We start from the raw sequence: 21991 nt of genomic DNA on the forward strand, positions 1-21991 counted from the left end.
CCTAGAGGTCCTACCACCAGTAATTACGCAAATCATAATTTTGCGAGTTTGATTTTTATTACACGATGTTATTCCTTCACCGTGGAAGTCAGTCGTGAACAATTGTTAAGTACATTTAGCATTACAAAAATTGATTCCCGCCTGCGGGATTTGAACTGATGCATCGCTTGATACGACTGCATCGGGCGTCTTATCCTTTAGGCCACGACCACGACGACTTCATACACTTTCATAGACTTACGACTTTCGAAAGAGTTTACTTTATTTACGTATCGATATTTGACGCACCGGGTTTCAGCTCCATAGAGACAACAAATATAAAACACAAAGGAATGCTCTAGACGTATTTTGGTGGGTCAATGTCAATGTCAATGAAATTTTGTTCGTCTAAAATACTCTAAATATTCTCGAGTCATGACATTATTTTAATCATCATTAGACATCCCTATACGACCATAATAATATGTTGAAATAAGACTTTAACGGTATTTAAATAGAAGTGTAGTTTATTTAAAACAATTATTGTGCATGCATCATTTATAACTTAGAATCTCAGCTCGTCAACACACCTTACAAAATAATATGCTTAATATTCAGTGGACCAGCCTTTCACGATCAAATAGAACCGGTCATTTTTTTTGAATTGAGACTTAAAATTAATTAAATTAAAATACGTACGTGTGTTATAATATATAGTAATTTATTTGTAAAGTGCTTTAATATTTTGAAGCGTTAAGAAACAGAGTTTTTCTAAATTTTTTTCTTTTTTTTTTCGATTTTCTTTAATTTTTTTCTATGTCATCACTTGTCTGTCTTACTTTCATCGCTTTTAATATCTTTAGCGGTTTCCAATCGCTCGATCGCTTCGAAAACCCATTTGTAATTCATAGCGCCGAATCCCTGAAAACGTAAATGATTTTAAAGGTTTATTGCATTGATTTAGACAGCAAATTCCGAAATATAAACTTGTTATTTTATGATTGAAGGGTTACTGGTGGCCTGAAGGCTTTTTCTGTTTCACCAGGACAAGTGGGCGGTACCTACCCGCGCGGACTCAAAAGAGGTCCTACCACCGGTAAAAAGATAAGATAAGATGTATTGCTTTTCACAATTAATTTATTTATAGCCTGACCTAATGATTAAAATATCCGGTGTACGCTTACCAGGTGCCAGGGTTCAAAACATAACGGGCTGATATTGTCTTTAAATGGAGGCCAATCGATCTATAAAATTTATAAATATGTATTGGCCGTAAATGGCCTTAAATTGAATGAGGTGAGGATATTATAATTCAGACTACTGGTGGTAGAACCTTTTGTGAGTCCGCACGGGTAGGTAGGTATCACCACCCCGCCGTTAGGTTTTACTTTCGTTACGGAATTTATTGATTCGGTCGCCGCGCTCAAATCGCACTATGAAAGCTATGCAATAGCTTAAAAAACTTCGACCTTATATCTCAAGGTTGGTGATAGCATAAATAACAGCACGTGTAAAACTAAGAGAAATCGTAAAAATACTCAACCCTATGGTTTCTCCTCTGCAAAATTTCTATGAAAACCGTCGGTCGGGCTTGTACGTGCTTAGTGAAGGCCTGCAGCATGTAGCCTCTTTCATCGAAGTCGATCAGGATATTATTTTCCTGCAGAGCGGTTAGGCTCTCTGCGACTTTCACTGTACTCTTGGTCAGTTTTTCTCTGATTATCTCGTAGTATGTTGACGGCCACGTTATTATTTCGGCACCGCGTTTTTTTAAGTTTTGCATCTGAAATATATAAATTGCATGCGTGTATGATAAACAAGGAAGTCTACATTATCGGATAATCTAAGGCGGCACGACACGAAAACCCTCTTGTCGTGGCTGCCGGTAATTACATTCCCGATCCGGTAGACCGTATGGTAAACAGTCGACATCGCCCAAAACACCTCATTTCGGATCCTCCCGATCCACTAACGGTGCTTTTAGGTACCTCACTCAAGTACCGGTCACCGTCATCGCCGAACCCGTCGCTTGCGACGAAGGGCTCGGCGAGTAAATTAACCCACAGACACAGTACACTGAGTTTGTCGGCGGATCTTCTCGGTGGGTCGCGTTTCCGATCCGGTGGTAGATTCTGCGAAGCACTGCTCTTGGTAGGTTAAGTTAGCAACGTCGTCAGGTTTAAAGCCCTGTGAGCTCACCTACTTGTTAGGTTACGCTGATATAACCTCTCAAGGCTATCATCTTAGTTAGAAGAAAATAAATAAATAAAAAGATACTCTAAAAACGAATAGTAGATACTTACAGTATTTACAATGTCATCAGTGTACAGTGCTATGTGTTCAACACCAGACGTACCGAGCGCTTTAACGAACTCTGACGCTTTGCTCGAAGGCCGCAATCCTTTCGCTGCTTCGTTCATAGACAACTGAAAAAATGGTAAATCATTAAGGCTTGCTGACCAAACAACCAGTTTTCAGAGTAAAAAACCTTTAGCGATTCGATACGCGTCGTGTCAAGAACCCCTTCTCGTCTGCACAAGAGTGAAGATTTGATATAGACCGTAAGATCATGATTGTACCTATCACAACTGTAAGGATCCAGAATGCAAAACTCCTTATTTTGTGAGCCTAGTTAAATACTTTATCCAAATCTTTCGTGTTCTGTACTTTTTCATTTAAAATTAATCCACTAAGTTCCTCACCGGATCTTCTCAGTCGGTATTGCTAGTGTAGAGCTTACGTTGAGGTCCGTGAGTTTACATATCAAAGCGGTATAGTGGACTGGGCCCTTGACACTACTAAAGATTAGGTAGATAAAAATTTATATACAAAATTATTACATTACATACCTACATGATACATTTACATAAAAAATATTAAATAACAAAAACACAAGCTTCTGTTATCATTGTGAGAGTACATGAGATCGAAATTTTAGGGTAATAATAATATTATAGTGTAATTAATTATAATTTATAATTTTTACTAATACATTGTGCGAACCAGGTAGACCTTTCTTATGGCTTAACAATATTATACTATACTAGAAAGTCTAAGACTAAGTTAGAGAGTAGACATGTGTAAGTAATGCGAGTGATATTACTCGGGTAATATTACTCTACGATGTAATGCAACATCACACATTACGCGAAGGAAACAAACATCACACTATCACCCAACATGTTTCTTTCTTTGTCGTGTAATGTTGCTTAATACACGAACGGAACCGAGCGAGCGAGACAGACCGATCGACGCAAAATAAATGAGCAAGCGACACGGAATTATTCCTAGTGATTTTGAACCGTATGTCCTGGCCGCTAGGTACATTTTTATACCTATGGTACGTCTGAATTTTAATATAGGTATTTGTGTTTATATTTTTCATGCGGCCAGCCGGTAGCTCCCCGCAAGTACTTACTTAATTTTTTATTCGCAACTTTTGTAAAATCGCTAGTCGCTCGTAATTGTTTAGTAATATTTCATATTAATTTTTGGGTTTGATTTGAATTACTTAAGCACTTGTTTGAAGATAGTTTAATTATTTGTTTTAATGCGTGTTTAATAAGTGAAAGAAATAACGGCGTCTAAATGAAAGTACAGTCCTCCTTGGATGCACTTTGAGGATATCGCGTCGAAACAATGCATCTACTGCTCTCGTATATTAACATTATTGTCGAGCTCAATTTGCAGTCTAAGTCGCCATATGAAATCCGTTCATCCCACAATAAATTATATTAAGTAAAAAATAAAATTATTATATTATTAAGTAAGTCAATCTCTGTCAAGTAATATAACAGTGTATTACAATGCAAAGTTCATACTTTGTATTGTAATACACTACTGTAATGACACACCCGAATCATTACCTAAGTGATGTGTTGATACACATCACTTAAGTAATGATTCGGGTGTATAGATACAATGTATTCGTCGTCACAGTATCTATTGAACGCACCGAGTAATGTTAAGAGTGATGTGTAATGTTTTCGAGTAATATCACCTGTCTGTAAAAGTGATGTCATATCACATTACATTGGGAAGTGATGTTTTGCGCAAGTCTATTAGAGAGTTATCACATAATTTCTGAGGGCCGATCCCGGCGGCACTGCAATGCCGGGCCGACCCATGACGAGAGTGGAGCGAGCCCCTAACATCTCATCTTTTTACAAAAATCAGTTTAATATACTGGTCCCGCAATGCGGGAACTTTCAGATATTAAGCTGAAAAGAACAGATACTACACTTTGATCTTAGCCAAAAGGCCGAGAAGCGATACTGTACATGTCGAGAAAAATTCAGGTCATTCAAAAGTGTAACATCTCGTCAGCGCGATTCAATTTTTGACCACTTTTTACTCAGCGGCATCTATTGACAATTGTATTGAACTATTTTCCACATTTTAATGTCCTAACCTAGGAATAATTATTTATTCGTAGGTCTTAACCTATTATAATTTTATATTATAATTTCATTCACATTGTTCATTTGTAATCTATGAGATTTATAAACTTATTAATACTATTGGCCTTTTTTTTTAAATTTGTGTATGTAGCAAATAATACATGAAGTGTATTTGTGATGACAAGTTTGCTGTTAGCTGTTGCTTAAAATAGAAAGTAGAATCCTAACTACCTTATGAGATTAATTATTAAGATTATGATAAACTTGTGTAAAATAATTGGTTTCGTGTTAACCGCTTGTATCAAGAATAATATACATAAACAATGAAGAAAATATCTAATTTATAGTTAGCTAGCGCCATCTTTTAGGCACGATTACAATTGTATTGTTGCAAATAAATAATAGATGGCAGTGCCGTGACGGTTGTCATATTTTTCAGAGATAATAAATTAATATGAATGAAGTGCTATAAATCTTTCGTTATTTTTGAGTTAGAACAAGCTTCTTCTTTGGTATTTTATTGTGTTAGGTTTGGGTAGTGTAGTGGTATTCCGAGTAACAGCTTACACAAAGGGTGACCTTCATTTTGAATATCGAAAACATTGGAAAACAGGTACATACCAATATAGTTTCATCTTGATTTATTACTGATGCAGAATTTATGCAGGAATAGGGCACTAAATCGTGGCTGTAGTCCACGCACCAGAACCTGATAAAATTAGCACACAATATAAACATCACATTTCACTCCAAGCTCATAGTTGTTGATTTAAATTTTTGTCAATATTAAGTGTATAACACGGGTCAACACCAAATTTGACTTTGATTGCAAAGCATAAAATTTCGATATTTTAGATCGTAATTAGACGAAAAACTTTAATAAATTGATCACTTAAGAAACAAAATTCATCAGCATCGTATTTACACTTTCGTGACATTTTAAGTTTTTCTGGGTTTGTACAAGACACCGGGTTGTTGTTTATGACTCGAGTGCCATCTAGTGGCATCGTGTAAACGTAAACTACACTCTCCTAGCGCGGTTTTTTTGAAAGTATTAAAATTAATTAAAATTTATAAATAAATTGAAAAATGAATATTATTACTATAACTATCACAAAAGCAAACTTTATACCAAAAAAAGGTATTTTATTTTCGTTTTTGTGAATAATTAACCGGAAAAACCTAGTATAAACATTAGGTCAAAGAACGATTTTTTTTTGTAGAGTTTTGTAATCTATGTTCAAGCTGTTTCACGTATTCGATTTAGAGTTTTTGAATTCTTTTAACAACTATTAGCTACCAGCCTAAAGTTACTTCATATCACTCAATTCCTATGGCGGGATCTATAGATAAATATTTACTACTGTAGTTAGTACATATTTGTCAATATTTTAACGCACACACATTACATTTACAAAAAAGCACTGCAATGCATGTTGGTGTTATGGCTTCTTTCAATGTTACAAAATGGCTGCAATCATTACGGTGACGTCGGTGATCGGTGACCATTCGTACTGTTTTTTAAGACGCTGTCCTTTTTTTTTTGTTAACCAAAAATGTCCTGTTTTTTATTTCTTTGTACTGTTTTACACTGGTTTTTAATGAAATTTAAACAATATTGTAAATAAAATTTTGAATGAGAAAATATTGTATAAATGTATAGTATTAAGTATTAAGTTCGGAAATAATCGTTTAGAAAAGTAATTTATCTGTACATTAACTTTGGACAGATCTTTAGCGTAAAACACAACCTGGTTTACCGATAGCTAATCGTCATGTAAAAATAAATAACTAATCTAACCTACCTTTAAAAGTAAAGTTATTAATGAAAAATAAATAATAGTTTAAAAAAACTAACAAAATACGATTTTATAGAAAATCGTTCGATTGATTTTGAATTCAAATTTATTAAAATTTATTTTCTATTTATTAATTGGATATTGCAAAAATTATACCGATGTACCAAACTGATTAAAAGTATTTGGGCTCGCCACAACCGTCATTGTAAGCTTTAGGCTTAACTTATATATTAAGATAATTTATTGCTGCATAAACATAGTAAAAATAAACTCATAAGCTCACCGGTGCATATTTAAATTCTTTTCGTACCAGGCGACAGAATCTTCTAGAGTGCCGTCCGCCATATTTCCTTCAACGTGATCTATGTACAAAAGGTTCGTTTCGGGTCTAAAAACATGCAAATATAATGTTTAAGATTAGTATGTAATGTATTCCAAATATGATTATCGGTTTCAAGGAATTAAACGGGAGAAAATGCTTATTCGCCCTCTTCAAGCGAGACAAGAAAAAAATAAAGTTACAAACCAAATTACATAATCGACGCCTGAAAGGCAAACGTGACTAAGCGACAATGCGTGAACTTTACAGTATTTTTTTTTTTTAGTCAGGAGGAAATCGCCGGACTTCCGCCCTTTTCTGGGGATTCTGGGCGGGGTATGTCAGAGTCGAAGTGACTAAAACCTCCTGTCGCTCAACAACCAACGTCCAAACCTCGCATGAGACAGAACTCATGACAAGGCAAAGGGGGGAAAGTGAAGCGTTTAGTGCGGAGCACATCTCTCCCATCACCCTCCCCCTCGGGACGCCGGACTGGCGGTCGTCGGCGCCACGACCACCAGCCCTCTCGGTAACTTTACAGTAGACTAATTTAAAGTTGAAATACCTGAAAAAAAATATATTTTAACGAATCTGGCTGTAGGATTGAAATGATTTTAATAGACCTAGAAATATATATTTTTTTTGCGCATCGAATATGGTTATTGCCTATCATTTATGTACAAAGCAGTTACTGTCGCTTAGTCACGTTTGCCTTTCAAGCGTCGAATTATTATTATCCGACTCAGGCGACAGGGCAACGCAAAGTCGCCGTCGCGTCGTCCGAAATATATTATCTTGCTGTATCCCCCGTATTCTTTCTCATTAAAGGCTTTTCCAGTATTTCGAGATTACGACGAAGAGTTCGACGAGTGAACTAGCCCATAGATATAACCCACTGAGTTTCTCGCCGAATCTTCTCAGTGAGTCGCGATTCCGATGCGATGGTAAATTCTGCGAAGCACTGCTCTTGCTAGTGTTAGCAAATTCTCTCAGGTTGAGCCCGTATGCTCACTTACCCGCACGTAGCTTTAGTAGCCTCTTAGGCTACCAGCGAATAGGTAAATAAAACGAAATGGCAGAACTGTCTGTGTAAACCTTACTTTCAGCTGTACCTTCATTATGTGACGTCATTTGTGGCCAAAACACGAGCTAACCGTAAACTATCACAACACAACGAATATCTAATATGTATTGACATAATGAGACGTATGATGTATAGTTTAATATGAATGTTTTTGGAACGAAGTTTTGGAACGAAGTTCCTTATCGCGCGTTGTGAAAGGGGGCTAGACGGAAAAAATTCTTACGAAAAGTTGTCACGACACTTTTTATTTTTAGAGATACTACTGCCATCTATCAATTTTTATGGGAACAACTTAGACTGTTGAAATTATGGAATGAGTGCAACAGTTACTAACGCATCTAACATCTGTATTATATTATAATATGAATGTCACACAATAATAATAGAGAAGTAATGAAATGTTTAGCAATTATAAAATTTGGTGAGCCACAAAAAAACAGCATTGAAATCATTTGGTCGGCGTACAAAGATTTTGTTTGTAATTAAAAAAATCAGGCAGAAATCCTTGTTGGAACGAACAGCAGAAGATTTTTATTATTTATGTATAGTCTTAGTATAATTAATGGCTATAGTGTCTAATGTATAGTCTACATGCTGACGGTCATTATTATTATTCACATAAATAGCTGTTTCTTTGTATATTATTTATATTTATTTTTGATAAATCATTGTGAATAAAATGAAGTTGATAATGTAGTTTTTTTTATTGTTATCAATAAAAAATGTATACCCGAATAATTATTTTCTTTATACCTCGAATATAACTTAAAATTAATATTTTTATAATAAGGAAATTCGTTCCTGTCCGGTGTCCCATGACACCACACATCTTTTTAATATATAAATCAGATTAGTTAGTAAATTAGAAATAATAAAGTTCATTTACATTTGCTTAAAACACACGCAGAAATAGTCATTGGAGGAGGATTACGAAAATACTTTTAAATTTAAGTTTTAAAATTTTAACTTGAATTAAAGCTTTAGCGTGAATATCGAATGTGCTCGTAGTATGTAATACTCACAACATCGCTGTCAGTGGATCATCTTCAACGGCTACGAATCCAGGCAACAAGATACCGTTATATCTGCTCCGATCAATTAACGTATGTGTGTTCTCTCCATACTTAAACGAAAACCGTTTTTTTTTGTTTTTACTATTTTTTTGTTTTTTTTTATTACTTAAGTGGGTAGACGAGCTCACAGCCCACCTGGTGTGAAGTGGTTACTGGAGCCCATAGACATCTACGACGTAAATGCGCCATCCACCTTGAGATATAAGTTCTAAGGTCTCAAGTATAGTTACAACGACTGCCCCATCCTTCGAACCGAAACGCATTACTGCTTCACGGCAGAAATAGGCAGGATGTTGGTACCTACCCGTGCGGACTCATAAAAGGTCCTACCACCAGTAATTACGTAAATTATAATTTTGTGGGTTTGATTTTAATATTACACGATGTTATTCCTTCACCGTGGAAGTCAATCGTGAACATTTGTTAAGTACGCATTTCATTAGAAAAATTGATACCCGCCTGAGATTCGAACACCGGTGCATCGTTCAACACGAATACACCAGACGTCTTATCCTTTGGGCCACGATGACATCTTATTGTAATTGTGAAAAATTATACTTTACCGTTTTCAAAATGGCGTATTTCAAGACACCATCGTTGTCTTCAATTTGTGTTGTTGTTTTAATTATCTCGGCTCGCCCTTCTATGGCCCTCCGAACCAGCTCGTCGAGATTGTGAACTTCAAATGCCACATCCTTCACGAAGTCTCCGTGAGTGTTTAAGCTGCTCGCGATTTCACTGTCCGGTTTTGTGGGTGACTCGAATATTATGGTTATCTGTGTTAATTGTCATAGATAATATAATGTGAATAGGCGCCATTTTTTATTGGACCAAAGTCTAATCTTAGGGTAAGTTGCTACCTTAATGAAAGTTATTTGGTATTTGCGTGTGTTTATTTTTTCTCGACAGGCATTCTTAATACGTATAAAAATTATTAGTAGTGGTCGTTGTATGAAGAACTTCTATTTATTTGTTTATTTTTATATGCTTTTTTTCACTGTATCTACATTAATAGTTCTAAATTGTTTATATATGCTTTAAAAAAAAAAACTGGACGTCTTGTGAGTCCGCACGTGTAGTGGTACCTACCCTGCCTATTTCTGCCGCGAAGTAGTACCTAATGTGTGTCGGTTTGAAGGGTCGGGCAGCCATTATACTGTAAAAACTGAGACCTTAGAACTATTATCACAAGGTAGGTGGGAGCATTTTCGTTGGAGATGTCTATGGGCTCCAGTAACCACTTAACATCAGGTGGGCCGTGAGCTCGTCAACCCACCTAAAAAATAAATAAATAAAAGGTATATATGACTGACTCGCTGGTGGAGTAGTTATGGCCGCTGACTGTTGCGTCGAGAGTCGTGGGTTCGATTCCCATATCGGGAAAACATTGTGTGATGAACCGGTATGCTTGCTTAGAATTTAGAATTATAGAGACGCATTTCGAAATTTTCGGATTTCGAATTTAATTCAAAAATGGACTTTTAGAACGACCTTTTTCAGCGACTCTTAATAATCAAACGACCAAAAGTAGCTTAGAAAGGGACAAACTTATCCATTGGTCTCTTTCACTCCGTCCCCTTCCTCTACGTCTTTTCGGTTTGAAAACTTTATTCCATGTTTTCCAAAAAACACATTTTTTGGGTCGGGTCTCTATAATTCTAAAGGTGCGATATGTAGATATTTTAAACGTTTAAAAGTATGTTTGTCAGTCTCTGGTACCGATAACACAGGGGACCCTAAATTAAGGCCAGACGACCACGTGTGAATTGTTCCCAATGATTTTATTATAGGTTACCTTATTCGAAGTGACGGCATAGGAAATTGTCGGTTTCTCGTCGGTCGGCTCACGGACGGCCAACGGCTTAAAACCGAATCTCGTTACGAAGTAGCTCGACGCCTGAAACCAGACAATCCTAAGCGGTTCATTTGATTCAAAATTCGTTCTAATTAAATAACTAACTTAACACATTTTTAATACGCTTTTATTAGCTTCAGACGTATGTATATAGACTTTTCTATTTAACGGTATTTCTATAAACGATAGGCAGCGGCTTGGCTCTGCCCCTAGCATTGCTGACGTCCATGAGCGACGGTGACCACTCACAATCAGGTGGGCCGTATGCTCGTCTGCCTATACGGCAATAAAACGAAAAAATAATAATTTACTATGAATTATAAATGGGAATTGTAGTTGAAACAAATATGGCGTTACTCTGGAAACAGAGATTTTATTATTTTAATAACTTACAGTTACAACTTAATAACATATACAACAGTAATAAACGGAGAAACGACCTTTAAAGTCCACTCTCAATTCCTTAAAATAATTATTTTATTTAATTTATAACAATATGACCGAACATGGCGGATGTCAACCCTTCATTCACAACCATTATCGACAGCGCCATCTATATAAGTACACAAGAGCTATTGAGCGCTTTACAAATTTTAATGTACTTTAAATAAATATAGTTTTTTTACATATTGTATGTAACGGAATCTTCGAACATGAATTTGACCCCTTCAAAACGTCGGATTAACTCGAAATTTGGTATACTTATTAAGGACCGATGGCAATTCAATATAAAAAAAAAAAAATAGAAATGATTGAAATTCAACTAAAAAATGAAACATAAATAATAGTTTAAAAAAACTAACAAAATACGCTATTATAGAAAATGGCTTGGTAATTGGTACTTACGGTTTTTGCGTTTCCCACCCAGAAAACGAGGTGATGAAAATTCAAAACTTTCCCACCGAAATTACTTTTCTTCGGTCCTCTTGTCATATTTTTGTTTTCTAACAGAAAAAATACAGTTCCAAATTAATTAATTAAAAATTATAACCGAAAACAATCTGGTATAATACGAACAAATATAAACTTTGAAAAACTATAATAATACGCTTAAATAACAAGTCGAACTTAAATTTAAAATCGTTTTACTTTTATCCGGTTTATTTGGGATATATTATGACCTCAAAATTAAAAATATTTTTGCATTGTACGTCTCAAAGCTCCTAATTACATCGAAATAACTTGTGACATAGATAGATACAAGGTCAAGCTAGTAAAACGCGAATTTCTTCGTCTCTTATAAATTATGAAGCCTTGTTTACAATTGATTTTTGGAACTTAAAAAAAAATGATTATCTGTAAAGTCGGATTCCGGACGATAGCTTTACGTGACGTCACGCGAGAAGAGAGATAAATGTGTCTCAAGCCAACGCTTGGCTGCGATCGATCGTGCCTCTCTATCGCTGGTTCCGCATTCTCGCTTGCACGCTCAGGCTCTGAGCGGAACGTGACACTTTTTCGTTCGTGCAGCCGGTGTTAATCGATTTGTAAGACGTTATCACGTCAAAAAAAAGGCGTAATTAATAACATTTTCCAATAATTCAGATCAAGAAACGAATACGAACGTTTTGTTTTCGAGAAATTTCGAGAATTTGATTCGAGAAATCGTGTACAGATTAATACAACAGAATCGATCCGGGCTAGACAAAAAAATGAGCGAGAAATACAACGAGTCTAGTTTATAATGCAATCTAGTTTGATCGAAAATTGCAATAAAATTATAGGCTCTATATATTATTAGCTTGCGGCAGCTTGTTCATTTCTAAGATAAGGCTCGAGAATTATTAATTACTAGCCGTACTCGCCCGCTTCGCTGCGTATTTAAAATTAACATTATTATTTATTGTCATTATCATTAAGGAGTCCAACACTCATATAAATATTAGCTTATCGATTAAGTACATTTATTTTCTACATGGATACCATGTTTCAAGTCAATCGGATGCACGGTACAGTAGTTATAACGGAACATCCGTAAAAACCACTGTAGATTTATATATTAGTATAGACTACTTAAAAATATGGAACGGTTTTGCTTAGATCTTGATTATGGATAGCTGTTCGATTCCCGATCGTTTCTTACAGATAAGTATGGAGATGTATGGACGTATGTATGTACGTATTCTTCTGTTACAATGTATGGAAGCGTTTTTGAATTATGAACAATTATGAACAATTACGGGATCGTTATCTTTGGAAGTGTACGGGCTGTACGATTCATATATCATAATGTTGATTGGAAACAGGACTAATAATAAAAATATTTGGCAATTAGGAAATTTGCTTTGAAATTAGAAAGGCCCTTTTTCCCCTACCTATGATGATAGCCTTGAGAGGCTATATCAGCTTCTCCTCGACGTGTAGGTAAGCTCATGGGGCTCAAACCGGGTGTGTTGCTAACACTGATCCTAGCAAGAGCAGTGCTTCGCAAAATCTACCACCGGATCGGAAACGCGACCCACTGAGAAGATCCGGCGAGAAAATCAGTGGGCTGTGCCTATGGATTAATTCACTCGTCGAGTCCTTCGTCGCAAGCGACGGGTTCGACAAGAACGGTGACCAGAGATTGTGGTACCTAAAAGCACCGTTAATGGGTCGGGAGGATCCATAATGACGTGTGCTTTTTGGAGTTGTTTGGTGAACGTGCTCACTTCCCACCGCATGTTAAATTGTTTCCGGAGTCCGTTGACATCACAAAATGATGCAGTAATCATCCAAATTGAATAACATCAGTCTCAATTCTAGTATATTATAATGGTAGTATAATTTTTAGCAGTATTCAAGATTCATGCGGCTACACTTTTTATCGTTATTAGCATCGATATATTACCACTGGTAATATATATTACCACTGGTAATATATCGATGGTTATTAGTATTAAGTACATAGATACTTGTAGTTTTCGTGAGATGCTATTTCTTGAGCACGCAATGTAAGACAAACCCGCATTGTAAGCCACGTTCAATCGAGACCACGGAATCCATATTTAGAACCGATCCTGAATACATTATTGAAAGGAGTATTTTAATATCTTATTAAATTAAACCAGTGTTCAAGTTGCATACAAAATGTATCCGATCTTAGAATAATTATTGTTGGGAGATCACTGGTTTTAATAGATTTAATGACAGATTGTTTATACAAAGTCGAACTCCTTGGCAGAAAAACGTGATAGGAATGACAATTTTTTTTAAGTTAGGTTTCAATCAAAATGGATCGCATTTAAAAAAAAAAACCACTAGCATTCACTTCGTTTTTCGAACCAAACTAATTAATTATGTAATTAAAGCCACTTTAACGGTCTGTTGTTGGGTTTATTTATTGTATTGTTTCTGACGTTGCGGTTATAACCAAATCTTATCTATCTAAAGTAAAATAAGTTCTAAAGTAAGTAACATAATATTTAAATTACGATAAATGATTTGTCGTCTGCGATCACGAAAACTGTAAAACATTCGAGACATCAGAAATAATTAAATGAAAATAATAAACGCGAGATTAAACCTTAAAGACAACTTTGTTTAGGTTGAAATTTCCCGTAGACACAGCCCACTGTGTTTCTTGTTTTTTTTCTTTTTCTTACCTAAGCTGAGAGCCTTGAGAGGCTATTTCAGCGTAACCTTAACTAGTAGGTGAGCTCACGGGGCTCAAACCTGACGACGTTGCTAACACGAACCCTACCAAGAGTCGTGCTCCGCGGAATCTACCACCGGATCGGAAACGCGACCCGCTGAGAAGATCGGCGAGAAACTCAGTGGGCTGTGTTTGAGGGTTAATTTACTCGTCGAGCCCTTCGTCGCAAGCGACGGTTTCGATGAGGACGGTGACCGGTGCTTAAGGTACCTACCTAGAAGCACCGTTAATGGATCGGGAGGAGCCGTAATGACGTGTTTAAGGCGACGTGGGCTGTTTACCATTCGGTCTACAGGATCGGGTATGAGTCCCTCTAACTGCGCCACGATCACAGTCGATCGCTCACTAAGAGAATTAAGATCGAAGGTGCGTTGCACAGGGGTGCAACGATAAGTGAAAAAATTCAAACTTCAGATGAAACATTAGAAGCATGTATTTACTGTTTTTAAAAAACCGCGTGAAGTCGGCCCGAAAGACAAGAACAACTGCGAATTCTTCACACAATTAAACAAACAAACGAAATAAATAACTATGATATTACTGTTTTTTTCGATAAGAACTTGACGAATGCAACTTACCAACAAAACTGTTGACACAGAGTCCACACACGACACTCTGTTGTTTTTCGTAAAAACCGTAACTATTTATAGTTTAATCTCATTGACAGACATAATTATAAATATTAAGTCTATATAGATCATAATTTTAATTATTAATAGGTACAATTTATGATTTGTTTTCGTCAATCTTAACGGTCTTATTTCCAGGAGTTAGAACACAAAATCGAGTGACCGCTGTCAAGATGACATCCAGATAAAGATCAGTTTCAAAACATTTTAGATTGAGATCGAAATGTTGAAACGTTTCCTTAAAATCATTGCCGTTATAATTCTGATTGGCTAATCAATATGATTTTTACCTTCAATTAAAATATTATAATATTTGAAATGACAGTTATATTATTATTATTATTACTGGAAAAGAATGGAGAAACAAAGCCAAGGATAGGGAAGAGTGGAGCAAGCTGGAGGAGGCCTATACCCGAATGGGGTTCCAAACACAAGTTTATATTTAATTTTGTAATTTTTATTTGATAAGGTGTTTTTTCTTTTTTTTTCTTTTTTTCTATTTGTGTTTGGAAATAAAATGGGCTTATTATTATTATTATTACTAGACGATGACCGAGCTTTGCTCTGTTTTTTTTTTTTTTATAATTGGCTGAACATCGCCATCTGCTGAAATAGCTTTAGTGTTATTGTGTCTTTAAAGCAGTTAGTTGAAATTATGAAAAATAGTATTATTATTCGACAATAGATGTCGGACGCGTCATAAAGTTGATTATTAAAAACACGAATAAAACAACATTTTCTGAAAATAAATCGTAGCTAGATCGATTTATCGCCCCCGAAATCCCCTGTATACTACATTTTATGAAAATCGTTGGAGCCGTTCCCGAGATTCAGATTATATATATACAAAAGTTGCTCGTTTAAAGGTATAAGATAAGATATTGTATTTAATTAGCTACTTGCGATAAACGTGTAACAAAATTAAAATAACATACGTTTTAATATCAACCGTATTCTAGCTCTTTTTTTCAGTGAGAATATGAGCTTAAAGCTCACATGGTTTTAGGTGCTTACTGGCTATCGCAACGAAATGAGTTCTGTCGGAGTATTTGCTTTTTGAAAATTTTGTTGCCATTTCAGAAGTCGCTGCCTATCCATATATCATTAAAAATATACAGGGTGTTCCGGAAAGACACTCTTATTATAAACCAGTAAAGAAAATATCAGCGTGCTACCCACAGTAGTACTGGAGTACCAACAATTTCATTGAAAAACTAAAAATATACCAATCCGAGTGGAATTTTTCGACATTGCGATTAGTTTAAATTTTTTTGTGGGTTTTAATGCGATTTTGGCCTTAAGCTGAACTATCTGTTTCCAAATAAATAAACCGGAATCGAATGTATTTTTAGAAAGAAAAAAAAGTTAATATCATCGATAAATGTACTCTACATTTCAACTATCAGTTAACTTAGATAACTTCTATCAAAAACAATTAGAGAAAGCCCAGCAGACATGGTTGTCGAAATTCGAGATTCTAAAATGGTATTTCATGTACATCTCCTGGAATAATAATAATATTTTATTTATTCCGATAGATGACCCATTTCATAAATCGTGTCGTCCTAATAAAGGTAATAAATGAAGTTGTAATGTCGTGATGTAAACGAAGTTGTTTTAATCATTAGAAAGAGACTGATTACTGGAGCTCATAGTTCTAAGTAATAATAATAATAAAATCATTTATTGCCCTTTACATAAAATAAAATAAAATACATATAAAAGAAAGGAATAAACGAGAAAAATGCAAAAAGAGGTGGCCAGTTAATGCTGTTCAAGGTCGATAAATCGAACAGCGCTGATTTTCAGTCACCCCCGTTTCCCTTTGGTTCACTGCGGGAATGAAGGCTAGGTACGTGTGTACAGACTTAGGACATGGTATAAACTAGTATAAAAAGTCTCAGTTCTGTATTACAACGACCGCCCCACCCTTCAAACCTGGAACGCATTACTGCTTCACGGCATAAATAGGCAGGGTGGTGGTACCTACCCGTGCGGACTCACAAGATGCCCCCTGCCACTGGTATGTTGGTGGTTGTCGGACTCCATAGGTCTCACCGCTAATGATGTGCTGCCGTCAAATTAATTCATCACGGACTTTTTTTTTTATTGACCTTGTAGGCAGACAAGTATACGGCCCTCCTGATGGTGAGTGATTACCGTCGCCCATGGACTTCAGCAAGGCTAGGGGCAGAGCCAAGCCGCTGCTTGCCGCAAATATGTGACTGCTATTGTGATATCGGTAACGTTATTAGTACTGTTAGCTATTTATTATCTATCGCAACGATTTAGGTTTTAAAGTATTACTAAAACAATAAAATATATAATTTATTTGTATATGTTTAAGCTGTAATTTAGATAACAGCAGATTAGCAAAATGAAGTGGCAGTGGGCAGGCCACATAGCGCGAAGACCGGACGGCCGATGGGGCAGAAGGATCCTCGAGTGGAGACCAGGTACTGGCAAGCGCAGTGTGGGACAGCCACCTACTAGAAGGACCGACGACCTAGTGAGAGTCGCTGGGCCACGTTGGACGCAGGTGGCAACGGACCGGCCGTACTGGACACCAGTTGGAGAGGCATATCTTCAGCAGGCGACACTGGGCAGGCTGAGATGATGATGATGATAATACTTTTTACGTTATAACGCATTCGTGTGTAATCATAATACGCCATTGACTTCTTTAACATTATGAGCACTGTTTTCTATTTTTAGAAGTTTTTTTTTAGTATTGAAGGATTACTGGTGGCCTTTCCAGTTTCACCAGGACAGGTGGGCAAGCAAAGGTTCAGTCAAGAGAAGTGGGATTTGCTAACAGCTGCCCGAGCGCCTCCGAAGCAGACGTAACAACTCAAGAGAGCAGCTGCTTCGCGAATGAATCTACTACCGGATCGGAATCGCGACCCGCTGAGAAAATCCGGCGAGAAACTCAGCGGGCTGATGCATGGGCTTGGTTGCACGTCTAACTCTTTGTCGAATTCGACGGGTCCCTAATCCTAGTGTTAGATCTGAAAGCGTCTAATGCAAAGGTTATTGGATCTGAGGGATCCGTAAGGACGTGTCTCTAGGGCGTCAACGGTAACTGGCTCCTGCGTGATCAGGATTCGGGAATTTTTAGGAATATTCTCTCTTCTGATTGCCCGAAGTTCCTAACAAGCAGGGGTACGACAAAAGTACTGGACATATTTTATTAATGGGCAGAATACTCGTACATAACATTCCATAATGGATTGAACGAGATCGATATTAGGCGCCTTTGAAGGCACTAAAATCGGAATAAAACAATAGAATCATGTAATAAAATAATTTGTTTTTATTCATTTTTTACAAATTACATTTTGTATTTACAATTTTAAAAAAAAACCTATGATAAAGAGTATTATATCGCACCCAGTCTAAGGATAAGGCACCTCGGGGAAGCATCGATCTTAAAATTTCTAGAAGGATCGAAAAACTAAAGGTCTACCGAACAAATGTGGATGACACAAAAGAATAGAACACAAACGCATTTTTTTTTTAAGTTAAACCATAAAATGTCTTGGAACATGACAGGCTGAAACTCAGTTTGTCCAAATTTGTTCAGTTTCAAAATATACAATAAAAATGAGTGCTTCTATAAATAATGCACTAAGCATTTGCTGGATAGCTTATAGCATTTTAAAAAAAAACCCATAAATAATTCATAAATGATTGTGACGTAAAATCTTAGTAAAGCCTAAAAATTATCTACATTAGTTTTAAATAAAAGTACAATTATATTTATTTGTGCATTTTACATAAACAATATATATATATTTTTTATTAACGTAGTAAAAACTTGTGGACTATTAAAAAAATTATTAACAATGCCAATAACAAATCAAAAAACTGTCAATTATTTATTCCGTAAGTTTTGATTTTGATTTTGTCCTCTAACGGAGAGTTCCTGAGCTACCGTTTCTTACAAACCACCGCTAGGGGCGCTGGTAGTGTAGTCAAAATAGTGATGTTACCAGATAAAAAAAATCGTTTCTCCATTATTCTTAAAGTGTATTTGTGAGACTTAATAGTAATATCGACGAAAAGTAAAATCCCTTGCGAGTCGACTGTTATATTTAAATGTACATTGCTTATAAACAAATCAGATTACTGGACTAGGATATCTCACAAAGTATTTTACTGTATCGTTTTTATTATAGGTAACGGGCTTATTATAATATTTACATTTGGAAGGAAATGCGTGAGTGAATTCGTTTTTATGTTTAAGCTTTTGTTTTTTGTACAAAGTTAAATATTTATATTGTCTATTTTGTTAGAACACGCCAAAATCATAGCAGAATAGAGCAATGAGGTTCCAAAACATAAGAAAGTACGAAGACAGGTGTATATTTTTTTAAATCGGTTAAAGTTTAGTTCATTCGTTCCAACTTTAAACTAGGACATTGGTAAATTACTTCCTGTGTATTTAAAATGAAATTTATTTGAAAAAAAATTCGTAGTTTTAAATTTCAAATTTCACAATGACAATAAACACACATCGATTTCATTCTATTGAAGTGAGTTACCGTGTAAATATAAAATTAAAAATGCTAACTACGTTTTACGTCACTATCTTGCTCCTACGTATTGATAAAGAAAATGTGAGATAGATAGAATGCTCTGAAGTTACAAGATACGTGACAATTACAGATTATAATAGATCTTAACGTTCTTAAGCTTAAAGTCTGTTTTTCTCAACATTTCATGAAATTCAGCTACTACCATGACATGGGGTAAATTGGGATCCTGGGGTAAATTGGGACAAACCTGCGGAAGATTGTCAAAGTACTTGTAGCACGGAATCTACCTAATTTTCTTTAAGGTAATATTTATCAATGTATAGAAGAAAAACCAAGTTAACTATGGAAGTACTAAATATGAGTTAAGTTGGTCCCAAAAATTCGTCAAATTAAATTGAAAATAGTGGTTGAAAAGTGCGTTTTAAAACAGCTTAAAGAACTTTTAAAAAAAGTGATATTATCGTTGTTTTTTCAATAAGATCACAGTTTATATAAGTTTTTAATACACCTGGAAATACCACAACAAACGGTAAGTTGCAATATTCTTATTTTAAATACAATATTTCGACAAAATAAAAAATGTATATTTTTTCCTTTCTTTTTGGGGAAAATTGGGACGTATGTAGAGTAATTTGGAACGAGATTGGAAAAATTAGGGACGAGAAAACACAAAATTGGAACGCCAAAAGACAAAATAGGGATGGCTTGTTAGGGTTGTCACTGATATCTTAAAATAGATTTTTTAGCCTATACTATCACTTAATTGCGTGATGTAAAGAAGGTTAATGTGTTTATCAGTTAGTTTATGTAAGTATTATAGGTAAAAGAAAAGTATATATATAATTACTTTTTTTTCGCGACATTTACCTTGTAATATCTGCCCGGTCGTATGTTCTTTATAGTAATAAAAAAAATTAAAAGTTAAAAGAACTCAAACGAATCAAAACTTTTGTTATTTCAGAATCTATTCACGCATCGAATCATGATTTTGTTAACATTCACAACGAACACACACAAATAAAAACAAGCCTCAGATTTTAAATGTAACATTAATTAAAAATCCGAGATATCCAATTATGAGTGAGTGAATTAATTGAGTTTAGTTATTTCGCTTAGAAAGAATTTCTTTTATTTTTTGTTATTATTGGCAGTAATCAGATAAAGCTGTTTTTTTATCTTATTCACCTGATATCTTACTCTTGCTAAAATATAACATGCACATACTTTTTTTGATCATTGTATTGTTGATTATCATTCACGTCACATCGCTTCGGAATAGAAACCAGCTTAATTTACACTATGTTGTGTATTGTGCTTAAATTATGGATTGTATTCATCATTTCGGTCCATATAAATAATTATATGGCACCTACCTATATATCGCAGTACTGCGAGTTGACAACCCTTACAAATATCCCAATTTAACCCCTAACCGTGTCAATTTACCCCGGACGCTGGGTAAATTGGGACGGCCATTATTTTACCGATTATTTCTTTAAAATGAATAATTAAAATAATGTAACGGTTTTTATCACCTAGGTACGTTCAAGACTCAACTTATTTCTTTGGTTGAGCAGTGACTATTTAATTGGAACTATTTTAAAATTCAATCTGAAGGTCGATTTTGTCCCTATTTACCCCATTGTACGGTATTATGACATTTGTAACTAACTCAAATGTCAAGTGTCAAATTTGACACTTAGAAAATGTTAATGCCAGACGCTGGGATTACAGCATATACAGCCTAAAACAGAATATACTACAAACAAAATGTGTTTAAATTGATTAAAACAATACAAAGTAAGAAAATACTCCTTCGAAGCTGTCCATAATATTCTTGTGGTAACATTTAAATAGTTACGCTTTGAAATATTCTAACATTAGCAGTAGTGCAAAGATAACCATAGAGGAATAGAACTTATACAAGGAAAAAAAACTATTAAAGATAATAAATATACATTGTGGTAGTTTTGGTATAAATGCCGGCTTATTTGTGAAACGGTGTCGCTACATACAAATCTGAGATCAATTTACATTATAGATTCAATTTTTTCACATTGTTTCCTCCATATTCAAGCTTTAAAATTTCATCATACAATTTCCGGGGAAATCGAAATTTTCACTAAAATCAGTCGTGTAATTTTCGTGTTTGATAAAAAACTTCTGGAAGTTTCCGTTAACAAAAAAAAAAAACATCAAACACGTGCTCAGTAACAACCAATCACAACACAGAATCACCGTTTCACTACAACCTGTCGCAGTATTGTCACGCGCCTCGGGTACAACGGACTTAATCAAATGAAATCCAATATGACCCTTTCGTGGCCCTTAAGCCGTGGTAATTTCACAATAACGATACGCAGATTTTGCCTAAAATTCTCGGAAAATCGCCAACAACAGTCCAGTGAAATCAAGTTTTTCCGGAACCTTGGTATTTTGGATATCATAAGGCCTTCGTGGCACCCGAGACGTGTCTTCCTCGGCCAAGTTGTTTATCGAATATCACAGAGTTGTTGAGATTGGGGGACGTCGACCAAATGGGCCCGTTCGACTGCGACCAGACAACCGCCCGGCGCGACCAACAGAGGTGCCGACGTCCCCACCCAGACTTTCTTCACGTCTTCCAAGTTGTGTTGAGACAGCGGCGACATGTAACCCCCCCTGAAATTGGTAAAAAAAAG

At 35.6% G+C, this 21991-nt stretch overlaps 2 protein-coding genes and 1 non-coding gene across 3 annotated transcripts in view; all 3 read right to left on the reverse strand.

Moving 5' to 3' along the window:
• Window positions 1-679: 679 nt before the first annotated feature.
• On the reverse strand, window positions 680-14794 carry LOC101737290 (4-hydroxyphenylpyruvate dioxygenase). The gene is made up of 10 exons (XM_004924083.5): window positions 14722-14794; window positions 11356-11453; window positions 10450-10551; window positions 9218-9430; window positions 8604-8704; window positions 6462-6566; window positions 5001-5088; window positions 2283-2405; window positions 1523-1762; window positions 680-900 (listed from the first exon to the last, which is right to left on the reverse strand). The coding sequence occupies exons 2-10, from the start codon at window positions 11440-11442 to the stop codon at window positions 802-804; spliced, it is 1158 nt and encodes a 385-aa protein (XP_004924140.1). The 5' UTR covers window positions 11443-11453; window positions 14722-14794; the 3' UTR covers window positions 680-801.
• On the reverse strand, window positions 4060-4252 carry LOC119628856 (U2 spliceosomal RNA). Its single transcript, XR_005244982.1, has one exon. It is a non-coding gene; the product is annotated as a U2 spliceosomal RNA (small nuclear RNA).
• Window positions 14795-18062: 3268 nt separating the features above from the next.
• LOC101746936 (BMP and activin membrane-bound inhibitor homolog) overlaps window positions 18063-21991 on the reverse strand; it is a 112026-nt gene continuing 108097 nt past the window's right edge. Inside the window, exon 5 of the mRNA XM_004924066.4 lies at window positions 18063-21971. Within this exon, the coding sequence (XP_004924123.1) occupies window positions 21803-21971 (169 nt within the window). The 3' untranslated portion in view covers window positions 18063-21802. The remainder of the gene's footprint in view (window positions 21972-21991) is intronic.

Source organism: Bombyx mori, chromosome 8 (genome assembly GCF_030269925.1).
Source record: "Bombyx mori chromosome 8, ASM3026992v2".
Classification (NCBI taxonomy): Eukaryota; Metazoa; Arthropoda; class Insecta; order Lepidoptera; family Bombycidae; genus Bombyx; species Bombyx mori.